At 37.1% G+C, this 26,256-nt stretch overlaps 2 protein-coding genes across 2 annotated transcripts; both read right to left on the minus strand.

The window, feature by feature from the left end:
* Positions 1-964: 964 nt before the first annotated feature.
* LOC135119193 (histone-lysine N-methyltransferase PRDM9-like) lies at positions 965-5,778 on the minus strand. The gene is made up of 7 exons (XM_064043180.1): positions 5,686-5,778; positions 5,204-5,280; positions 4,816-4,909; positions 3,822-3,928; positions 3,149-3,294; positions 2,430-2,681; positions 965-1,645 (listed from the first exon to the last, which is right to left on the minus strand). The coding sequence occupies exons 1-7, from the start codon at positions 5,762-5,764 to the stop codon at positions 991-993; spliced, it is 1,410 nt and encodes a 469-aa protein (XP_063899250.1). The 5' UTR covers positions 5,765-5,778; the 3' UTR covers positions 965-990.
* Positions 5,779-10,159: 4,381 nt separating this feature from the next.
* Positions 10,160-25,535, minus strand: LOC135119197 (zinc finger protein 436-like). Its single transcript, XM_064043192.1, has 8 exons — positions 25,460-25,535; positions 16,452-16,530; positions 15,972-16,048; positions 15,568-15,661; positions 13,920-14,026; positions 13,512-13,657; positions 12,889-13,010; positions 10,160-12,362 (listed from the first exon to the last, which is right to left on the minus strand). Exons 2-8 carry the CDS (start codon positions 16,528-16,530, stop codon positions 11,023-11,025), a joined length of 1,965 nt encoding a protein of 654 aa, XP_063899262.1. The 5' UTR covers positions 25,460-25,535; the 3' UTR covers positions 10,160-11,022.
* Positions 25,536-26,256: the final 721 nt, after the last annotated feature.

Here is a 26,256-nt window from a genome sequence, read left to right on the forward strand (position 1 = left end):
CCTTAAATAACAAATAAGTATGTACTAATGGACTTTGTCTGAATATTTTTTTAAAATAACATTGTGCAATATTAAGCCGGGTATCCACTTAGGTTCGCCGTGGTTCGCGAACGCGCCCGCTCTGCAAACCAAACATAATGGATACGTCGTGATCGCGGAGCGCAAAGAACTGGAGCACGATCGGAGCACGGCGGAGCGCTCTGGAAGCGGTTTTTTGCGTTTGGGTTAGGTAGGTACCATGCATATTTCATACCTACTGAGGAAAATCCGCTGGTATGAAAGCGCTCTTAGGGTTGATTTATATTAGGCCGGGCCGTGCCGTGCCGTGTTCGGGCTTTTGCGAAATTCTAAAGACGAGCCGTCGTTTGTGGCCCGGACGGGCTGCGGATCATGCACTGTGTAATACATATAAACTGCTTCATACAAAATGTATGTAACGTTTCACATCCATACCCCGTACGAGCCACGTACACAGCACGCCCCGGACTCGGTCCAGCCTAATACAAATCATCCCTTGACCATTGACCTCGACCATTTCGTGAATTTGACAAACAAAATAACAATAATAGATATCTATATGCAAGTCTAAAAATAAAAACAAAATCACATACGCACAATAAAAAACCTTAGTTCTTATAAAATTACCTAACAAATCGAACCACATAGCTAAAAATACAACACATATTGATATTATTGTACTTAATCGTAAAATCACAAAACACCTTAATAGAATTGAATAGTACAAACTAACCCACCCACCCACTACTTAAAAAATAAATTCATAACAACTTTTTAAAATTTAAAAAAAAAGAACGAAAAAAATAAACTCTTTTCACCCGTATAAAAATTTTGAACAAAGAAAAACAATTAATTACCTACATCAAAAATTGTGCAGCAGCTTTCGACTTATGATCCGAATTTACGATTATGTGTTTTTAAACTATTTTGAAGACTGTCACTTTTCTGTATCATTTATTAGACTTTTCTGTGTCATTTATTACATTTTTCACCATTGTGTGTACGAATGTGTGTTCTTAAATAACAATTTCTACTAAAACTTCGCGGACAAATATCACATTTATAAGGTTTCTCACCTGTGTGTGTCCGAATGTGTCTTATTAAACTACCCTTCTCACTAAAACTACTCGGACAAATATCACATTTATAAGGTTTCTCACCAGTGTGTGTACGAATATGTGTTATTAAATGATGCTTTAGACTAAAACTACTCGGACAAATATCACATTTATAAGGTTTCTCACCAGTGTGTGTACGAATGTGTGTTCTAAAATGTGCGTTTTGACTAAAACTACTCGGACAAATATCACATTTATAAGGTTTCTCACCAGTGTGTGTACGAATGTGTGTTCTAAAATGTGCGTTTTGACTAAAACTACGCGGACAAATATCACATTTATAAGGTTTCTCACCTGTGTGTGTACGAATATGTCTTATTAAATGATGCTTTAGACTAAAACTACTCGGACAAATATCACATTTATAAGGTTTCTCACCAGTGTGTGTACGAATGTGTCTTATTAAACTACCCTTCTCACTAAAACTACTCGGACAAATATCACATTTATAAGGTTTCTCACCAGTGTGTGTACGAATGTGCGTTATTAAATGAATTTTTTTTCTAAAACTACTTGGACAAATATCACATTTATAAGGTTTCTCACTAGTGTGTGTACGAGTGTGTTTAACTAAATCACACTTTTGACTAAAACGACTCGGACTAACATTACATTTTTTAGGCCTTTTAATACTAATATGTTTGTGTTTCAAGCTATGTCTTTCCAAATCGCTATTATTTATGCCTTTATAATTACAGATCTTACATTTTAATTCATTTTCATTAACATAATTATTACACTGAATTGGAATATCTTTACTATTTGAGGGTTCAATATTTTTTATAACCTTAATATCAGGTTTATTTTTTGTAACACAGGTGTTTGAAATATACTTTTGACTTTTACTGTTAGGTTCACTCTTACTATTTGCGGGTACATAAGGACTATTATTTAGTTTTTCTTCAGTTTTCTCAATTTTTGATGATTTTGGTATCTCTTGTTTTTCGTCATTAAGTCCTATTCGCCATTTCAAGGTTTACATTTATGTGCCAAAACAAATGGAGTATGTAGTTTATAATATTTGTTATTATAAATGAAGAACGTATGAGTAGTCACGCGGATTCACTCGTACTTAGAAATATCCAAAAATATCGTCTTTTGCATATATATCAAGTGAATTCTAGTGCCTCTAGAAGCTATAATACTGCCAAGTTTCACCAAAATCCATCGAGTATTTTTTGCGTGAGAGAGAGCACATACATATTACAAACTTTTGCGTATATAATATTAGTAGGATATAGGATAATACTTACCAGTCTAACCAAGGGGTATCGGGTTGCCCGGGTAAACAACTGGGTTGAGGAGGTCAGATAGGCAGTCGCTTCTTGTAAAGCACTGGTACTCAGCTGAATCCGGTTAGACTGGAAGCCGACCCCAACATAGTTTGGGAAAAGGCTCGGAGGATGATGAGGATAATACTTACCGAATTTCTGAGCATATCCCGGAGGCGCGTTATACTTGCTCAGGTTGATATGCAGCGTGTTCGCGAACTCGCTGCCGTAGAACACTAGTAGCTCCGTGAAGCGAGGGATTATTTTGATAGTTCTGTAACAGTTCGTAAAAAAAAACTCCCTTACTTACCCCATGCAATACCAAGGTAAGTAAAATACAAATATTTGTACACTAGCTTCCGCCAGCGGTTTCGCGCGCTTCCTAAGGGAACTTATTCCCGCTCTTAAATAAAAAGTTGTAATATGTTACTCTGTTGTACAAGCAATATTAGGTACTGTCAAGTTTCATCCATGAACTGTTTGTGTGTGGAGAAATAAGTAACAAACACAAACACTAATTTACACAGTTGAGAAAAGCTAGGCAGATGATACCCTCTTTATAAATTACTATCTGATTTACCGCGGTTTCATTCGTATCTCGTGAAAACTACTGCCACAGCTACTGCCCGTACCGGGGTAAAATATAGCCTATGTTACTCGGGAAGAGTGTAGCTTTCCAACTGTGGAAGTTTTCATAACGGTACCTACCATAGTTTTGTATAGAAATATATATAATCATACCTATAATAAAGCTGCCCTTGATATTGGTAAGCCAAGAGGTTTTGTTCCCGCCAGTTCCGCGCGCAGTTGACGTAACGCATCCAGTTGGACCGATTACCATCCTCCGCGTCCACTACGTGAGATCTTTTGCCGTTTCTATCGTATATCTAGTACATAGTTTTGAATAACAATGACATATACTTAAGAAAATTTTATTTATTAACAAGAGAATTTCCGTGGTTTGACCAGTGTCTCTAAGGACTTAAGGACGAGTCCAGCTGATTGCAATAGCTGTTTGATTGAATGACTATTATATTCAGTTGGCTCAGTTGGTTCTCACTAGAGGAAAAACATACCTTTTTAGGCAGATTTCTTAAAACAACTGTTAACTATTTTAAATTTTCACGTTCAAGTTCAAGTTTTGAGCAAAACTGACGTTATTTTTGCCAGTGCACTGAGTCCTTAAACTGAATTTTGGAATTTTCCGTAGGTAACTATTAAAGCAATCTTCCAAAAAACGCAAACTCAAGGCCCTTTACCGACACAAACACAATTTATTAGTCCTAAAGCACAAAAAGAAAAAAAAATAAAATATAAATATGGATTTCGTCTTATTTAACTTGAAATTTGAATATGTAGTTACAAAATTGTATTAATACTAAAAAATACTTAACAAAAAAAATTATAAAATTACCTGCCAACAATACATGGAGTCGACATTTTGCGTGCGAACTCCGCAGTACGGTCCGAAGCGAACGCCGCGTGGAAGAGTCAGAGTACTGAATATACCCAGACCAGCGCCTGAGACATACATACGGCGATTTCTATAACCTAACTATCTATCGTATGCGATTAGAGATTGAATTTTAAGATTAAGTAGCTTCATATAAATTACTAGCAGTTTTCCCGAGATTTCACCCGCGTCTCGTGGGAACTACTGCCCGTATCGGCATAAAATATAGCCACGTTACTCGTAGTTTGGATAGATTTAACAAAAATACAAGTTTTTCCTCTGATATTAGGTCCATTTTCAATCTTTAATCGCAAAATTACAAATAGATAGGTTATGTAAATCCGCAGATAGTCCACCAGTTGATCACGGCAAGGAGGACAAAAAATACAGAATACAGAACAAAAATTCTGCTGAAATATGGTTGTAAAAAATGGAACTTAGTTAACTCTGTGAAAAATTCGGCTATCCCACTATCACGGTTCATGAGATACAGCCTGGTGACAGACGGCCAGCGAAGTCTTAGTAATAGATTCCCGTTTTAATGGTTTGTAGGTATTTACATGAAACCGTTTTGGATCTAAGCGGCAGCAGCACGTGCAGTCGCCCTAAGATATCGACCGATGTCATGCAGTCGCTGTAAGTGCGGTTGGCAGTTGCAGTCGGCAACTGGCTTTCAAAACACACTTTTATCCTTTGGGTACGGAACCCTTACATGAAATTAAGTACATCATCATCATCATCGTCATCAGCCTATCGCAGTCCACTGCTGGGCATAGGCCTCACCCACGCCACTGAGGCACGCCACTGAGATCAATTTTCGGCTGCTCGCATCCAGCTCCTGCCAGCCGTCTTGCGCAAGTCATCACTCCACCGTGCCTGAGGACGTCCTACACTACGTTTGCCGAGGCGTGTATTAAATTAAAGACCTTACAATAAATATGAAACGGTAACTTACCTGGTATAATAGAGGGTGCTATATGTAGGAACACATGCGGGATTGTGAGCGCGGCGCGGGGGACGTAGGCCGGGAAGGGACTTTTGGTAGGAACCTACAGGATTTCAGGAGAAAAACAGGCCGCGGTGTGTAATTTAGTAATTAAGAGTAACAAAAGATCAAATAAAAAAAATCTAACAGCATTTATTCAAAATAGGCTGAAAAACATAGCATTTTTTGATCGTCAAAATTACAGACACAACTTCCTGCGTGTTTTTTCTGGGAAGAAGTGAGAAAAATATATAAGTAAATATCCAAATTGATCACTTCCTTTTTGGGAAGTTGGCAAAAACATCGGTAGGTAAAAATATTCAGCTTACTCGGTAGGTACCTATATTTATTTACTTACCTTATCATCAGGAATGACCAGTAAAGGCCCGTGAATCGCACAGTATTCGTACACAAAGTCGGTGCACCCATCGCAATCTGAAAACGAAAGTCAAGCCTCTTTCTATGTAATCATCTGTCTAGCCTGTTCCCAACTATGTTGGGGTCGGCTTCCAGTCTAACCGGATGCAGTCGAGTACCATTTTCGGAGGGCACTATAAACTCTAGGTCCTGCATATCATTTGACCATCATTAGTAGTCGTTACGGGTAGGTAGTCAGGAGCCAGTAAGTCCGACAACTAGTCTTACCTAAGGGTATTGGGTTGCCCGGGTAACTGGGTTGAGGAGGTCAGATAGGCAGTTGCTCCTTGTGACTCACTGGTACTCAGCTACATCCGGTTAGACTGGAAGCCGACCCCAACATAGTTAGGGAAAGAGTACGCCTACCTAGCTACATAGATTATAATGTTACGTTTTCAGCTAGACGTAAAGCTATGTACTTACAAATATATTCGTCCAAACTCGGCTCTTCAGGTTCGTAGTAACTAATTCTCGGCCTTTGGCGTAAACTACGCCGATTCATCTGAAATAAATTCCGTATTTTATTTGAGTAACTACCTATACCTACCTACACCATTCGAATAGGGACTTACTTATCTAAAAGAAAAATCGTGATAGGATTTATACACAAATATAGAGGTTTTATATAAAGGATTAATATAAAGGTAAAACCCTTTATATTAAACAAATAAACTACTCCTTAAAATAACGATTCAATTGAATAAGTACCTAATTGTTATTTTTGTATTTAGACACGTAACTTTTTAGCCAGCTTATATTTTTAATCTGATTTCATAAATAAAGAAATATTATGATGTCTTTAGTTAAGTGCCTTGTCAAATCGAATATACATAGGTACCTTATTTATTATAGACTTATTGTATTTTTCGTACTGTAACTAACAGAAATTGAAAATGCCTGCAAATGCACTCAATCATCATCATCATCACAGGCCCGCCGCTAGCTGTTCGTTCGCCCGCGTGCAAAACTGATTATGCCGCCCCATGACTACATACGTTTTGTCAAAAAATATAAAGGGGGGGGGGGCGGATCCAGGGGGTCCGGAAATTCATATCCTTCTTACTTGTCCAACAGAAAAAAATATGTACATGCACCGCTCTGATTGCAGAAAACCCACCTACTTTTGGAAAATTAACTATTGCAATACATATTATAACATACATTACACATAACTTTTTATTTACTTGAAATGTTCAGAGTAACTAAGCAATTGCTTAGGGCATCAATGCAGTGCAATCATTACCCAAGTGGCCCCTATGTATTGAAAGATTGTGATTAACTTTAACTAACGAACTAAAATATCTATAACAATGTTTAAAGTCAGCAAAATATGTTACATTCCATAAGTAAGGAAGCGCGAGCGGAGCGAGCGCGAAAATTTTTTAGTCTAAGGACACAAAACAAATAAAAATCACTGTAAATTAACAAAGCAAAGTAAGACACACAGAAGCGAAGTGCAAAAGCCGCGAGCAAAGCGAGCGCGATTTTTTCCTTTGAGTTTTCATGAAGTAAACATATCATAAAAAGCCATAATGGACGTGCGCGAAAAATGTTCTTTCGGAATTGAATGCCTCAACAATTAAACAAAGACAAAACGCGTTATATGACATGGAGCCGCGAGCGTAGCGAGCGCGAATTTTTTTGGGGATGCAAAGGGTGAAACAGTCAGAATTGATAGGAGACGACCAAAGCTAGGGGGGCGGCTTTTTCCGAAATATTGGTTTAATTTTGCCGCCCCCTAAATAGCATTTGCCCCACGCTACGCCACTGGTTGATCTTAAATCGTTTTTATGAATCTTTAATTTTGAAAATGTCCTTCAACAGATGTACCTAACTGAAACCGGCATTGTAGGTAAGTAATATTATATTATTATAATAAGAAATATTGATATCAAATCATTAGTAAAAAGATATTGTATTTTTTAAATATTACGTGATAACTCGCTAGATTTGCCGCCCCCTAGGGCGTGCCGCCCGCGTGCTGTGCACGCGCTGCACGCCCGCTTACGGCGTGCCTGCATCATCATCATCATCAGCCTATCGCAGTCCACTGCTGGACATAGTCCATGCACTCAATACTCTTTACTAAACGAAACGAGCAAATACCTAAAGAAAATTATTTTACTTATTACGAAAACACTGTTGACACATTCTTTTTATAGTAACGAAAAACAAAAGTACTTAAGCAATTATAATAATAACAATTACCTTGTCTAATTTTCTTTTATTCTTTACACAGCACAACAACTCTTTCTGAATAAAACTGTCATTGACAAGACGAAATTGCGTTTCCCGCCGATTTTGGTAAACGGTTTGGCGCCTTTCCAACGTTCAAAACCATAGAGTTTGAAAGTGAGTAGTCAGCCAATAACATTTTATTAATAAAATAAAGAAACACTGTTGTTATAATTAATATCGTTTAATAAGCTAAGTTGCTTTTAAAATTTATAATAATTTCCATAGGGTATAATTTAGGCGATCACCAAAAATATTTTTAAGACTCTAAGCTGAGGCACCAAATAAAATAAACAACTCCAAAAAAAATAAATTGACTTTATTAAAAGGGCACTAAAGTATATAATATTATGATCCAAAAAAAATAAAATAACATCAGAAAAATCGCAAATCTCGCACAAATATTATTTTTGGTTCCCAAAATGGATTAATGGTCACCAAATTCTATCCAACTAAAAGATTAATATTACTACCAAAATCAAAGTTAGTGACGAAAACGAATCGCTGCAAAACCGACTCCACGTAGTCTTGTCTGCCCTACCCCTAGAGCGCAATTCAAAACCGCGTAGGCGCGGAGGGGCGAGGCGGCCTGCGAGCTGAGGCGCAGGTAGTTTTTAAGGCTCGCCGCCGCGGCTGAGGCTGGCCGACAGAGTCGGCCAGCAAGCCGAAGCTGCGGTGGTGAGCGTGAAAACCATCTGCGACGATAAGCTCGCATGGGACCGCCGGAGCCCCGCAGTGCCGGAGCCGTGACGGAAACCATGCTTGCTGCATGTTGCGTGCTTACATTTTACTACTGAGTTACACACAAATTCATATAACAATAAATAAGCGACGTACGTTTGGGAACCCCAGTATATTAATTGGTATTTGGGAAATATTCTAGCGATCGTTAGCTTTTTTAGTCTAACAAAAATGACCAAATTAGGAGTCATGGTATGACATAGTTGGTAACATCTAAGTAGTGACAATATATAATATTTGGTCTAAAGTGTATTTTAAAGGCGTCCATATTATTTTTTTAGTAGTCAATAATACGAAAAAATGGTTTTACCTAATAATATTTTTGGAAACGTTATTTGGTGACCATTTATCCATTTTGGTAACCCTTTAGAATTTTTTTGGTAGTAAAATAGGTACTTTTTTGGGTGGTGTTTAAACACAAGCCATTTCCATATTCCTTAACTAAGAACCAAATCCTTTACACGTAGTAACTATTATATAATCTGTGCCTTTACAAATAATACCAATAATTTGCTAGAACGCCATGCCATTAAAATTTATATACCAATAATAATTTGTCCGGATCTTGGCCCATACGTGTCAAAGTGTAAAGTCGTGGTGGCCTAGTGGGTAAAGGACCAACCTCTCAAGTATGAGGGCGCGGGTTCGATCCCAGGTCAGGCAAGTACCAATGCAACTTTTCTAAGTTTGTATGTACTTTCTAAGTATATCTTAGACACCAATGGCTGTGTTTCGGATGGCACGTTAAACTTTAGGTCCCGGCTGTCATTGAACATCCTTGGCAGTCGTTACGGGTAGTCAGAAGCCAGTAAGTCTGACACCAGTCTAACCAAGGGGTATCGGGTTGCCCGGGTAACTGGGTTGAGGAGGTCAGATAGGCAGTCGCTTCTTGTAAAGCACTGGTACTCAGCTGAATCCGGTTAGACTGGAAGCCGACCCCAACATAGTTGGGAAAAAGGCTCGGAGGATTATGATCTTGGCCCATACGTTATCTGTTGACATGAATGAATGAAACATTATGTCATCCAGCTTTGATTACAGAAATGTCTAGATGGAGCGTCAAGTGCGCGCAAGGCGCAAGCGTGTCATGTCAGCCAACAGTTGGCTGACAGGCGCTTTCCCGCCAATCTGTACAGATCGTGTCGCTTAACTGTCAATACTTATTACGCGCGCTAAGTAGGATACAAATAACTGTGATAAAATGACGTTATGTGCAATTAAAGTCTGTCGGAATAATAAATATAATAAAGGAAGGGTGAAAAGTACCAAACACATCACCTATTAACCCAGAAAATGCATATTTGTTTTTCGTTTTTATGATCACTAAACCACGCCATATTTTATCAGTGTTGCCAGTTTACTTTTTTCATTCTCCCAACTTCTCGTATTTATGCTATGTATAGGTACTTACAGGATATTTTAAAAAGTAATAAGTGACACTAATAGTATCAAATCATAGATTTGATCTCTATTTTTATTGCTCGGATAGACATTTTCTGATTCTCCAAAATAGTATGTAGGTACAGTCAACTTCAGGTCAGTGGTAACAGTTTTATAGGAAAATCGTACTTATTACTATTGAGTTAAGGTGCATGACAGTTACCACTGATGTGCAGTCTACTGTACTATTATTTGATAAACAAATGATGTTCATCAAAGTAACATAATTTTTTTTTAGAATTATGGCTGATAAAAAGGTGAAGGAAAACATCTTGAGGAAACCTGGACTATATCACAGATTACAGAAATCACCAACCCGGATCGAGCAAGCGTGGTGATTAATGCTCAATTCTTCTCCATGTGAGAGGAGGCCTGTGCCCAGCAGTGGGACGATAAAAAAAGACAGGAACAATAACAGTATACAAAATTATTTAATTAGTCTATTTTTTACATGATTTGTGAGAGAATCATAGAGGCTAGTAACATTATTTACGTCGACGCGCAGTATAGAACGACATGCATAACAATTGCTTCAGCTTCTTTTTTGTGATTGTAGGGCGACGCTCCATCTAGATATTTATATACTCTAAGCTATGTACTAATAGCGGCAATAAAAATACATGATAAAAAGAAAATAGTTTTATTAATGTAATTATGTTAATAAGAATAAGTACCTACTTTTTGTAGCAACAAAAACAAATAATTTCTTCTTATAGTCAAACAAAATCTTTGCTTAGAAGTAAAAAAAATAAGACCTACAAAACAAATAGGCATGTACTAACCTAATGGACTTCGTCTAAATATATACTTTTAATAACATTGTGCACTTGGAGAGGCCTATGTCCAGCAGTGGACTGCGATAGGCTGATGATGATGATGATGATGATGAACATTGTGCAATATTTCATACAGATACTGAGGAAAATCCCCTGGTTTGAAAGCGCTCTTATCCACAGAAGTTTCGTGAATTTGACAAACAAAATAACAATTATTTAAAAATAAAAACAAAATCACATAAGCACAATAAAAAAACTAAGTTCATATAAAATTACCTAACAAATCGGACCACATCGCTAAATATATACATAAGTAGGTATTATTGTAATCGTAAAATTACAAAACACCTTAATAGAATTGAATAGTGATGACAAACTAACCTACTTAAAAATAAATTCATATCAAGTTTATAAAATTTAAAAAAAAAGAAAAAAAACTCTTTTCACCCGTATAAAAATTTTGAACAAAGAAAAACAATTAATTACCTAGATTGCCACGAAAAATTACTTACATCAAAAATTATGCTGCAGCTTTCGAAATCCGAATTTACGATTATGTGTTTTTAAACTATTTTGAAGACTGACAATTTTTTTGTATATCACATTTATTAGATTTTTCACCATTGTGTGTACGAATGTGTGTTCTTAAATAACAATTTCTACTAAAACTGCGCGGACAAATATCACATTTAAAAGGTTTCTCACCAGTGTGTGTACGAATGTGTGCTTTTAAAGTACTCTTTACACTAAAACTACTCGGACAAATATCACATTTATAAGGTTTCTCACCAGTGTGTGTACGAATGTGTGCTATTAAAGTATTCTTGTGTCTAAAACTACTCGGACAAATATCACATTTATAAGGTTTCTCACCAGTGTGTGTGCGAATGTGTATAATTAAATCACCCTTTCGACTAAAACTACTCGGACAAATATCACATTTATAAGGTTTCTCACCAGTGTGTGTACGAATGTGTCTAATTAAATCACTCTTTTGACTAAAACTACTCGGACAAATATCACATTTATAAGGTTTCTCACCAGTGTGTGTACGAATGTGTCTTATTAAACTACCCTTCTCACTAAAACTACTCGGACAAAAATCACATTTGTAAGGTTTCTCACCAGTATGTGTACGAATGTGTGGTACTAAATGTCCCTTTTCACTGAAATGACTTGGACAAATATCACATTTATAAGGTTTCTCACCAGTATGTGTACGAATGTGTTTTATTAAACTACCCTCCAAACTAAAACTACTCGGACAAATATCACATTTATAAGGTTTCTCACCAGTGTGTGTACGAATGTGATAAACTAAGCCAACCTTTTGAATAAAACTATTCGGACAAATATTACATTTATAAGGTTTCTCACCAGTGTGTATACGAATGTGTCTTATTAAATGACTCTTTACACTAAAACTACTCGGACAAATATCACATTTGTAAGGTTTCTCACCAGTGTGTGTACGAGTGTGTTTAACTAAATCACACTTTTGACTATAACGACTCGGACTAACATCACATTTTTCAGGCTTGTTAGTACTAATATTTTTGTGTCTTAAGCTATGTCTTTCCAAATCGCTATTTATGCCTTTATAATTACAGATCTTACATTTGAATTCATTTTCATTTACATAATTATTACTCTGTATTGGAATATCTTGACTATTTGAGGGTTCAATATTTTTTTTTACCTTAATATCAGGTTTATCTTTTGAAACACATTCATATGAAATAGATTTTTGTCTTTTACTGTTAGGTCCAAACTTACTATTTTCGGGTACATCAGGACTATTATTTAGTTTTTCTTCAGTTTTCTCAATTTTTGATGATTTTTGTTCTCTTTGTATCTCTTGTTTTTCGTTTTGTAGGTCTTGCTTTGGTTTCTTGGCGGGGGGTGCACCTATAAAAATATGAATGTCAAGTCCTATTCGTCATTTCAAGGTTTACATTTAAGTGCCAAATCAAATGATATGTTCATATGATATCAATATAGTTCATATTTGTTATTAGAAATGAAGAAAGTATGAGTCTTCGCGATTCACTCGTACTTAGAAATACCCAAAATGTCGTCTTTTGCATACGGATCAAGTAAATATCATTTTAGTGCCTCTATAAGCTACTTATCACTGCCAAGTTTCACCAAAATCCATCGAGTAGGTATTTTTTGCGTGAAACAGGAACGAAGAAAGACCTATACAATACATAATTTCGCATACCTACATAATATTAAGGCCTATTCAAACCTGAGCGATATTCGCTGCCGCTGTGGGTAGAAGTACATACCGCGCGGGAGCAGCGGCATGCATCCCGAACATGAACAGTAATATTATCGCATACCCACTGGGTTTTCTCTGCCGCAGGTGGTAGCGAATACCGCTTAGGTCTGAATAGGCCTTTAGAAGGATATAGGATAATATAATACGTACCGAATTTTTGAGCATATCCCGGAGGCGCGTTATACTTGCTCAGGTTGATATGCAGCGTGTTCGCGAACTCGCTGCCGTAGAACACTAGTAGCTCCGTGAAGCGAGGGATTATTTTGATAGTTCTGTAACAGTTCGTAAAAAAAACTCCCTTACCTCATGCAATACCAAGGTAAGTAAAATACAAATATTTGTACACTAGCTTCCGCCAGCGGTTTCGCGCGCTTACTAAGGGAACTTATTCCCGCTCTTAAACAAAAAGTAGTAAGTACCTAATATATTATTCTGTTGTACAAGCAATATTAGGTACTGTCAAGTTTCATCTATGAACCGTTTGTGAGTGAAGAAATAACAAACACACATACCTACTTATTTACAAATTACAAACTTAGTTGGGAAAAGTTAGGCAATGATACCCTCTTTATATATTACTATCTGATTTCCCGCGGTTTCATCCGCATCCCGTGGGAACTACTGCCCGTACCGGGGTAAAATATAGCCTATATTACTCGAGAAGAGTGTAGCTTTCCAACAGTGGAAGTTTTCATAACGTTTCAGTAGTTTTGGAACCTTTAGGGTACAAACAAAAAATGTATAATTTTGTATAGAAATGTATATAATCATACCTATAATAAAGCTGCCCTTGATATTGGTAAGCCAAGAGGTTTTGTTCCCGCCAGTTCCGTGCGCAGTTGACGTAACGCATCCAGTTGGACCGATTACCATCCTCCGCGTCCACTACGTGAGATCTTTTGCCGTTTCTATCGTATATCTAGTACATAGTTTTAAATAACATTTATATATATCGTTCAATCAACCAGCTAGGCCATTGGCTAAACAAGGCCTTTTTTCACGTTCAAAAATATGACGTTTATTTTTGTCCGTGAACTTGAACCTTACACTTTGTGAAATTTTCAGTACCCTCAAAACTGTTTTTACCAAACATGAGGCTCTTTACCGACACAAAAAACAATTATACTAGTCCAATAAAGCAAACATACACAATAAACAAATAAATAACTTATTTAAATTACCTGCCAACAATACATGGAGTCGACATTTTGCGTGCGAACTCCGCAGTACGGTCCGAAGCGAACGCCGCGTGGTAGGGTCAAAGTACTGAATATACCCAGACCAGCGCCTGAGACATACATACGGCGATTTCTATAACCTATCTTCCTTTATCCTATCCTTTGATTTGCGATTAGAGATTGAATTTTAACATTAGCTCCATATCAATTGGGTATTTTGGTGTGAAATCATGAAATGGCCCCTCCCCGTGGGCGCAGCGAGAGGGAGTGTCAGACTCTTACTGACTGAACCCCACCATGTTCCCTCTTAAGCCCTTTATGTGCCAGGGCCGCGGTAAGCCTTTCGAACAATCCCGGAGCCCCGACAGGCCTTGGCCCTAGTGGGCCCCGCTGGGGTTTGCTAACCGTCTTTGAGGAGCGCGTGGAACAACGCGGTTTAGGGGACGGAAGGACAAAGAGCCACCCGATATAGATAGTAAATTCGGCCTCAATCTCTAATCGCAAAAAAACGGATAGGTTGTATAAAACCGCAGGTAGTCTAATAGATCGAGACAACTAAAAAAAAAACTAAAGTCAGGAAAAAAGAAATACTGCAATGCTGAAATTATTGTTGTACCTATAGAACTATTAGCTAACTCTCTGAAACATTCAGCTATCCCACTATCACGGTTCATGAGATACAGCCTGGTGACAGACGGCCAGCGAAGTCTTAGTAATAGAGTCCCGTTGACGAATTGGAATTTTTGGCCCCAAGGATTTCAATTTTTCTCAGTAAATACAAAACGGATCAAAATACAACTTGGTTATCTGAAAGTTCACGATATAAACCTTATTTTGTTTGTTGTAGAAACATGATTAGGTAACTTTTATAACAGAGAAAAATATATCAAACATACCTCTTTTTAAAAAGAGATTCACATATTATGGGCATACGGGACCGATTTAAGCCTCTTAACTTTTTTAGTAGTTGAGTATATACATACTCTTTAAAATTGTAGAAGGAATTTTTATCAAATTATCATTTGTAAATAATAAAATTACAAAACCATTTTGTCGCTTACGACTTTTAGTTATAAGCTAGCGCGCGTATTGTTATCCTCGCCCCGCTCAGACGCTCCGACCCCTTTTGGCGCCTTAGATGCGCGTGCCGGTTATGGAATTATTGTTGACCAATTCCTCGCCTTAAGGTAAGCTTTGAGACCGCACATGCCGCGACTGCAAGGAGTCGGCCGTAGCTGCACTACTGGTTTGTATGTATTTACATGAAACCGTTTTGGATCGAAGCGGCAGCAGCACGTGCAGTCGCCCTCAGATATCGACCAACTTCATGCAGTCGCTGTAAGTGCGGTTACCAGTTGTAGTCGGCAACTGGCTTTCAAAACGCACCTTTATCCTTTGGGTACGGAACAATTACATGAAATTAAGTACATCATCATCATCATCATCATCAGCCTATCGCAGTCCACTGCTGGACATAGGCCTCACCCAGTGCACGCCGCTGAGATCAGTTTTCGGCTGCTCGCATCCAGCTCCTGCCAGCCGTCTTGCGCAAGTCATCACTCCACCGTGCCTGAGGACGTCCTACACTACGTTTGCCGAGGCGTGTATTAAATAAAGTACCTTACAATAAAATATGAATTTGGGAACTTACCTGGTATAATAGAGGGTGCTATATGTAGGAACACATGCGGGATTGTAAGCGCGGCGCGGGGGACGTAGGCCGGGAAGGGACTTTTGGTAGGAACCTACAGGATTTCAGGAGGGAAACAGGGCGGGTATTGTAATTTAATAATTAACAGTAACAAAAGAGAAAATAAAAAAATCTAAAAGCATTTATTAAAAATAGGCTGAAAAACAGCATTTTTCGATCGTCAAAATTACATGAGACAGTCCTCAAAAACGCCCACCCCTTCCAATGTGTTTTTGCCGGGAAGAATTGAGAAAAAAATATAAATAAACATTCAAATGGATCACCACCTCCTTTTTGGGGAGTTGATAAACTCATCGGCAGGTAAAAATATTCAGCTTACTCGGTACCTATATTTATTTACTTACCTTATCATCAGGGATGACCAGTAAAGGCCCGTGAATCGCACAGTATTCGTACACAAAGTCGGTGCACCCATCGCAATCTGAAAACGAAAGTCAAGCCTCTTTCTATGTAATCATCTGCCTAGCCTTTTCCCAACTATGTTGGGGTCGGCTTCCAGTCTAAGCGGATGCAGCCGAGTACCAGTGTTTCGGAGGGCACTATAAACTCTAGGTCCTGCATATCATTAGACCATCATTAGCAGACGTTACGGGTAGTCAGGAGCCAGTAAGTTTGACAAGTAGTCTTACCTAAGAGTATTGGGTTGCCCGGGTAACTGGGTTGAGGAGGTCAGATAAGCAGTCGCTCCTTGTGACACACTGGTACTCAGCTGCATCCGGTTAGACTGGAAGCCGACCCCAACATAGTTAGGGAAGGAGTAGGCCTACCTAGCTACATAGATTATGATGTTACGTTTTCAGCTAGACGTAAAGCTATGTACTTACAAATGTATTCGTCCAAACTCGGTTCTTCGGGTTCGTAGTAACTAATTCTCGGTCTTTGGCGTAAACTACGCCGATTCATCTGGAATACAAAAGTATATGTACCTACCTATCTAAATTCCGTAAGTATTTGAATAAAAAATAACTACCTGTACATACCTACTCCATTTGAATAGGGACTTAAATAAAGGAAAAATCGTGATAGGATTTATACAAGTAGGTACCTATATTAAACAAATAAACTTTCAATTGAATAAGTACCTACCTAATTGTTATTTTTGTATTTAGGTACATTACTTTTTAGCCAGCTTCTATTTTAATCTGATTTCATAAATAAAGTCATATTATGAAGTCTTTAGTTAAGTGTATAAGCTAGGGTATGATCTCCTAGCCTTAATCAGAAATAAAACGTCAACTCGTATCACAATAACTTCTTGTATTCACTTTTAAAACACAATTTAATATCAATCGTAAGAAAACATAGTTTATCAGTCCACGAAGGAAGCGCATGGGCAGCGCGCGCTCTATCTGTCAAAATCTCCTTTTTAGTGTTGTCCTCACAGTAGAGGTAGTGTTGTCCATATAAAACTAAAATGATTTAGTATACTTCGGTAAATATAGTATAGTTCCTTAATGTATGAAAAGAGAATATAACATACAGAACAATAAATAAGTCACAGGATAATATTAGTCTAACATTCGGCCATTCTGACCACTAAGTTTGTCCTCAAACTTCTCAAAGTCAAGAGGTTATTCGCCAGCAAGAATTCATGACTGTGCCACCTTTACAGAGCTGCGTTCCTAGGACTGCCTCGAGGCCTTCACTCTTACTGGACCCATCTACACCACCCAGTCGGCCTTAACTGGCGACGTTTGCATTTGGCCTCATGACCGTATCGTGGCCTTCACTCTTACTGGACCCATCTACACCACCCAGTCGGCCTTAACTGGCGACGTTTGCATTTGGCCTCATGATCGTATCGTGGCCTTCACTCTTATTGGACCCATCTACACCACCCAGTCGGCCTTAACTGGCGACGTTTGCATTTGGCCTCATGACCGTATCGTGGCCTTCACTCTTACTGGACCCATCTACACCACCCAGTCGGCCTTAACTGGCGACGTTTGCATTTGGCCTCATGATCGTATCGTGGCCTTCACTCTTACTGGACCCATCTACACCACCCAGTCGGCCTTAACTGGCGACGTTTGCATTTGGCCTCATGACCGTATCGTGGCCTTCACTCTTACTGGACCCATCTACACCACCCAGTCGGCCTTAACTGGCGACGTTTGCATTTGGCCTCATGACCGTATCGTGGCCTTCACTCCAACTGGAGCTATCCACTCCTTCCAGCCAATCTCAACTCACGACATCTGCATTTGACCCCTCACCGCAAAGCCAAGAGGATGTCCACCAACAAGGCTTCACGATCGTGCCAACCTTCCAGAGTCGTATCTTTAACTAGGACGGACTGCATCGTGGCCTTCACTCCAACTGGAGCCATCCACGCCTTCCAGCCAATCTCAACTCACGACATCTGCATTTGACCCCTCACCGCAAAGCCAAGAGGATGTCCACCAACAAGGCTTCACGATCGTGCCAACCTTCCAGAGTCGTATCTTTAACTAGGACGGACTGCATCGTGGCCTTCACTCCAACTGGAGCCATCCACGCCTTCCAGCCAATCTCAACTCACGACATCTGCATTTGACCCCTCACCGCAAAGCCAAGAGGATATCCACCAACAAGGCTTCACGATCGTGCCAACCTTCCAGAGTCGTATCTTTAACTAGGACGGACTGCATCGTGGCCTTCACTCCAACTGGAGCCATCCACGCCTTCCAGCCAATCTCAACTCACGACATCTGCATTTGACCCCTCACCGCAAAGCCAAGAGGATATCCACCAACAAGGCTTCACGATCGTGCCAACCTTCCAGAGTCGTATCTTTAACTAGGACGGACTGCATCGTGGCCTTCACTCCAACTGGAGCCATCCACGCCTTCCAGCCAATCTCAACTCACGACATCTGCATTTGACCCCTCACCGCAAAGCCAAGAGGATGTCCACCAACAAGGCTTCACGATCGTGCCAACCTTCCAGAGTCGTATCTTTAACTAGGACGGACTGCATCGTGGCCTTCACTCCAACTGGAGCCATCCACGCCTTCCAGCCAATCTCAACTCACGACATCTGCATTTGACCCCTCACCGCAAAGCCAAGAGGATGTCCACCAACAAGGCTTCACGATCGTGCCAACCTTCCAGAGTCGTATCTTTAACTAGGACGGACTGCATCGTGGCCTTCACTCCAACTGGAGCCATCCACGCCTTCCAGCCAATCTCAACTCACGACATCTGCATTTGACCCCTCACCGCAAAGCCAAGAGGATGTCCACCAACAAGGCTTCACGATCGTGCCAACCTTCCAGAGTCGTATCTTTAACTAGGACTGCATCGTGGCCTTCACTCCAACTGAAGCCATCCACGCCTTCCAGCCATCTCTAACTATGACTGCATCGTGGCCTTCACTCCAACTGGAGCCATCCACGCCTTCCAGCCATCTCTAACTATGACTGCATCGTGGCCTTCACTCCAACTGGAGCCATCCACGCCTTCCAGCCAACTCTAACTATGACTGCATCGTGGCCTTCACTCCAACTGGAGCCATCCACGCCTTCCAGCCAACTCTAACTATGACTGCATCGTGGCCTTCACTCCAACTGGAGCCATCCACGCCTTCCAGCCATCTCTAACTATGACTGCATCGTGGCCTTCACTCCAACTGGAGCCATCCACGCCTTCCAGCCATCTCTAACTATGACTGCATCGTGGCCTTCACTCCAACTGGAGCCATCCACGCCTTCCAGCCATGCTAACAAATCGTCAACAATATAATTGCATAAACTCTCACTACGATAAACAATTTCTGCAAATATTTTCATTTCATTTCATTTTGAATCCAAACTGTGACTTGTGTACATTGCCATTTTAACAAATTGGCAACCATATACTTGTACAAATTCTTACTACGGTAAACAACTTCACGTCTAGTATTTGGACTTGTATACTTTATCAAAACATTCAAGTTTAACAGAGTAAGTTAATCTTACTATCACTGTGACTGCAACGAGGAATTCACTCCTATTTGGAGCTATCTACGCCTTCTAGTCATGTTAACAAATTGACATCAAGATCCTTCTATCAAGTCTCTCGACTTATGTACCTTATCAATACATTCAAATTTAACCATGACAAGTCAACATCAACATATTGGCATCTATATACTTATATATTTTCCTATTTAAATAATCGACTTGTTTTATATCCAGTCTCTGGATTTATATTCTTTATAAATACATTCCAATTCAACCATTTCAAGCCAACATCAACATATTGATATCTATATACTTATATAATTTCCTATTTCAATAATCCACTTGTTTTATATCCAGTCTCTGGATTTATTTCTTTATAAATACATTCAAATTCAACCATTACAAGTAAACATCAACATATTGGCATCTATATACTTATATCATATCCTATTTCAATAATCAACTTTATTTATATCCAGTCTCTGGATCTATATTCTTTATAAATACATTCAAATTCAACCATTTCAAGTCAACATCAACATATTGGCATCTATATACTTATGTCATTTCCTATTTCAATAGTCGACATGTTTTATATAAAGTCTCTGGATTTATTTCTTTATAAATACATTCAAATTCAACGATTACAAGTCAACATCAACATTTTGACATCAATATACTTTTATCATTCCCCATTAAATAAACAATTCTCTATATCCAGTCTCCGGACTTGTGTAGGTACCTTACCAATACATTCAAATTCAAGCAATACAAGTCAAAATCAACATATTGACATGAATTCATTTATATAGTTCCCCATCAAATAAACAATTCCTTATATACAGTCTCGTCTCTCTCTCTCGTCTCGTTCTTATCTTACACATACCTTATCAATACATTCAAATTTCAATATTACAAGTCAATATGAACATATCGACGACAACATACTTATATCATCAATCATTAAATAAAGAATCCTATGTATCCAGTCTCTGGATTTGTGTACCTCATTCAAATTCAAGCAGTACAAGTCAACATCACCATATTGGCATCAAAATACTTATATCATTTCTCATTTCAATAGAAAACTTCTATTATACAAAGTCTCTGAACTTATGTTCCTTATTAACACATTAAAATTTATCACTATCATAATTCAAAGTGCAAATCAGTATTTACACATTGCTTCTGCTTATATAATTTCTCATTACAGTAAACAACTTCTTTCTATCCAGTACTTGGACTACTGTACATTAACAATACAATATACAATTTCTTAATATCCAGCCTTAGATTCATAAACTGCGTCACTACACTTGTATTGATCTTCAATACAATATACAATTGCTTAATATCCTGTCTTATTTTATATACTTCACAATTACACTTTATTGGCACAATATATACATTTTTTTTTTTTTAAGGACTTAGTTTCGAAGAATTGAGAGCTATGAGAAATATACACAGCTTTTTAAGTAGGTATGTGTCAATGAAGATCTCTATAAATATTGATTAATAATATTATCACAAGCGGCTCCTTACACAAAACCGTCCTTACACAATTCCTTCCGTGTATTAAATTCAGAATCATAAATGACTCGTAATTATCAATATCATCAAACTGGACAATATACAAATCTCTCAATTTATTACATCTTCTATCTCTGACTACAATATATATGTATACATATTTTATCTCGTTTAGTATCCATTAATCATCAATATGATCAAAGTAGCTAATACGAATTCTTTAGTCAGTTTCTCTGCCCATCTCTTATTTATATTCGTTATCTCACAACTAGTACAACATATCTTGTCTATTCAATACTCAATTCTTTATTAGCATTCCAGTCGCTAGTTTTTAATAATTAACAACATAATACAACGAGAAATGTACAAGTAATTACATTTTTCTCTGTCCATCTCTTATTTGTATTAGAGCAATGCCTATGGTTGAAGTAAATCAATACATGTCTTCTATTATTATTATTTAACAACACAATCAAACTCAATCAGACCACTACAAGTTACAATTGTTACAACATTACAATTGTTTCTGTTAATCCCTTATTGTAGTGGTTAAAATATATAAATACATAATATCCATTTTCTTCCTCGAGTCGTTTGTTTTCAGCAACAAACAATAGATCCAGCTAAAACAGTACATAGTGCATACCTTCCAACCTATGAACTTATCAAAAGTTTATTTATGTAGTCTTATTTCAATAATTCAACAATACAACCAAACTGAGTTAGTATGAATCTTTCAATTCATTTCACATCTCAATACAGAGGCTCGTAAGAATTAATAACAGATAATCAAGGTAAAAATTGTACAAATCTTTAATTTATTCATTCAATTTTCTTCGTCTGGTATTGTTTTATTAATTAACAATTCATTAAAATCACTACACTTCTCAATTTAAGCTTTTCTTTTTAGTTAATACCATTTAATCAAATTATAACTCTACAAGTTGTAAAGCGTGAGTGGAAAAGCTTTCTGCTCCTTCGGAACTATATCCCTGATGAGGGATACGAAAGCAGAATTGAAGGTGGTGCCGTAGAAACAATTTTAATACAAACAAAGTGACAACAAAGTACCCCTGAGCCTAGTTTAACTCATGGTTCTTTATTTATGGTGCCTTAAAGTATTGCCTTCTTTAGCTGTGCCCTAACAGGGCCTATAATGGTACCTACTTAGTTTTAAGCCTCTTCAACATCTATTGTAACATTATGGAATGCAAATAAATATATATGAATATAAACATAACCAGATGTCATCATCTTTAAATATAAGTTCCAATCACCATATAAATTGTTCTTTATCAGTCAGTTTATTCAATTAATGGTTCAAAACTAATAAATACTAAGCAATGCTCTTTCTTAGTTGTTGACTGTAAAACACTTGTGGTTGTACTTACTGACTTGTTAAAGATGTTGTTGACACCCCACTGAATTCACTCCTCTGATCCTCCACAATCTTGGTTCCTATTTTATAAGTGGTCAGAATAGACTCACAACATCAATCAAGAAAATCATCATAAACTGTACATGTAATTTTCTGTGAGAGAAGGTCTAACATACAATATGTGCTGAAATTTAGTCTCAGAATAAAATGTCTTACCTCCCAGGAAATTACAAGATTTCCTGTCATAAAGAGAGTATAGAGAGAAATGTTAACTCGTATCGTTACCATCCATAAAAGTTCAGGTTCAGTTTATTTATAATAATCTATATGTTTTACTGAGTGCCCTGGTATGCATTCAACTTTTTAATGGGCTAGGACAAATTACTTATTAATTGCCTAGTCTTTTATTCTTTAACCGTCTCACATACTTCTTTTTCAGTATGGTATAATGTATTCTGATGGTATAGCTCCTGTGTAGTATCAGACAATTTTATGTATAACTAATGTTGTTTTGTTCCAACTCAAACCTATCTCTTATTGACCCAATTGCCATATTCATTTATTAAGTTAATAATATATAGACTGCTTTCGATTCAGATTTCAAAGCCGAAATTTCTTTATTTTGTATTTATTTGATTTTAGTATACATATCTTTAAGCACTTCGGGTTATTTTTAATGGTTGAGAAAACTGGTCTCAGCATCAAATGGTGGATTCTAAATTAAAATGAAATCTTTCAAAAAGAACATATTTGATCTGGCTACTCAGATTACTGACACTACTGAGTTATATTTTCTTCTGATTAATTGACACTACTGATTTATATTTATTTATTATGCTTCAGTCTGTAAAATCCTTTAAGTAAATAATATCTACTACAATTGCTGCATCTTTACTGTGATTAAACAATCCTTAATGTGTTACAGTCCTATAATGTACCTGTAAGCTGTAATATCATCCAACATTCAGATAGAATAAGCAGTTTAACTTTTTCTAGGTGAGGCAATTTACAGTTAATAATATGGAAAAGATCATTTAAAAAGATTACCATTTTTATAATTTTTTACTTTAGATACTCTTTAAAATAATAACAAGCAATGATATTTGCTTGGAATGAAGTTTTACTTAACAATGATGTATGCTATTGGCAGTACCAAGATATTGGTAAAACATACTTACTGTCTGAAACATACTGGCTTGAAGCATTTAGTTTCATAGTTACTTTATTAATAAAAACCAGTTTAGTGTTTATAGTACTTTAAAGTATTTGATTATCCATTATTAATACCTGTTATCACCGCTTTGGATGTACATAGAATAGTCAAGAGCTGTGTCGCACGGTTTTTGTTGGTTGTCAATTAACCACTTTATTTTCTACCTCTATTTGTAAGTGATTATGATTATTTCAATTTTAATTATTGTAATATTGGCTTTATATCATGAATATCCTATTGTTATATCCTATTTACTTATTTTTATAGGTACTTCCTTTGTCTATTTCAGTAATGTATGTAAATAATGCATTAACACCAAATCGTTTGGCCATCATCCCCATGAACTATGCAATTAGCTTTACTTGCTTTATTTACTCTTTTCTCATGAATATTTTATGTATTCAATGTGTAGCAAAAATAACACCATACATAATTACTCAGGATATAAATGTTTACCTCAGAGTATCTGTCATGTTCCCAGCTGGTTTATGGATGTCTAATGAAATATATTGTTGTACATTTACTCACCTTAAAAATGCATGCATCAAATGGATCAATAGCAAACTCTGTTCACATCCATGTAAAACTGCACTTATGTGCTAAATTATATTTTGAATGGCACCCATTATGTACAACAAAATATCTATAACCTAGAGAAAACTCAGTACCGAAGCTCTAAAATGTCAGCTCAAATAGTTTTTAGTATATAGAGCTAAATGTTTCTGGTTTTATATTTGTATTGACAAGTGGCAAACATGTTTTAAGCACATACCTTTAATAATTGTATTATCCTACATGCATGCACCTGCGTGTGTATGCATGTATACACATGTTTGGGCAATTAAATGATTGTTTTCTATTCCATGGATTAATGGAATGAGAAAAAAAAAATATTAATGCTTATACCTGATTGTCCAATGTCTCGGGTACCTGTTGCATCGCGGCGGGGAAGGTGTCTAATCGCCATCAGGCGTAGTGTGTGTCAAGCAGTAATCTACATACAAGAATCTTGTCTGGTCGTCGTCATTATAGGTTCCACAAGTTGTTGACCATGTCGCTTTGTTTTCCTTGAGTAGATAAGTCCTTGATACATTATTGCGGTTGAGCAATCAGTGCTGTGGTCATCTCGTCTTCGTTTAAGTGTTTCGCATAGTGTGGCGTGATCATTAATTTTATTGTATTCGGAGCATTCGCGCCCCATTGGTAATTAGGCGTTTTCTGTTCTTCCCGCTTCTGATATAAGCTAGGGTATGATCTCCTAGCCTTAATCAGAAATAAAACGTCAACTCGTATCACAATAACTTCTTGTATTCACTTTTAAAACACAATTTAATATCAATCGTAAGAAAACATAGTTTATCAGTCCACGAAGGAAGCGCATGGGCAGCGCGCGCTCTATCTGTCAAAATCTCCTTTTTAGTGTTGTCCTCACAGTAGAGGTAGTGTTGTCCATATAAAACTAAAATGATTTAGTATACTTCGGTAAATATAGTATAGTTCCTTAATGTATGAAAAGAGAATATAACATACAGAACAATAAATAAGTCACAGGATAATATTAGTCTAACAAGTGCCTTCTCAAAACCTTAGGTATTTATTTATAGACATAGTTTTTTTCGTACTGTAACTAACACAAATTGAAAATGGCTACAAATGCACTCAATACTATTTACAAAACGAAACGAGCAAATACCTTAAGAAAATTATTTTACAAAAACACTGTTGACACATTCTCTTTATAGTAACGAGAAACAAAAGTCAGTAATTTTAATAATATAATAACAATTACCTTGCCTAATTTTCTTTTATTCTTTACACAGCACAACAACTCATTCTGAATAAAACTGTCATTGACAGGACGAAATTGCGTTTCCTTTCCCGCCGATTTTGTTAAACGGTTTGGCGCCTTTCCAACGTTCAAAACCATAGAGTTTAAATTTGAGTAGTCAGCCAATAACATTTTATTAATGAAATAAAGAAACACTGTTGTTATAATTAATATTGTAAAATAAGCTTTTAAAATTCATAATAATTTCCATATTCCTTAACTAAAAACAAAGCCATATAATACCAATAATTTGTCCGAATCTTGGACCATACGTTAACTGTTGACATGAATGAATGAAACATTGTGTCATCCACATAGATTACAATCGCATCGCAGATTGCCACAAAGTTTATGCTCGTATTTTACCTAATATTTTATTACATTTCTCTCCTGTTACTGTGTTCAACATTTTGGGAACATTTAAGGCTCTAAAGCTGCACTCGTATCTCTGCCAATGTAAATGCAGGTAAACTGGGGTTTATACAGTTGAATCAAAACAGAGTAGGCATTCTTTAAATTGTTATACATGTCAATCATTTTATGCAGAAACATAAAATAGTAATAATTGTAATTATTTATCGTTAGAACGATGATTGTTCAGTGCTTGTGTAATTTAGTCTAACATTTTTACCTACTACCCGTTTTGTCGGGAGGCACATCTGTACTGCATGTTTTTCTTAGTCTATGATTGATGAAAAAGGTAAGATGGCGAGACAAAAGAAATAAACAATTATTTTTAATATTATTATTGAATTAAT

This window comes from Helicoverpa armigera, chromosome 31, assembly GCF_030705265.1.
Source record: "Helicoverpa armigera isolate CAAS_96S chromosome 31, ASM3070526v1, whole genome shotgun sequence".
NCBI classification, from domain to species: domain Eukaryota; kingdom Metazoa; phylum Arthropoda; class Insecta; order Lepidoptera; family Noctuidae; genus Helicoverpa; species Helicoverpa armigera.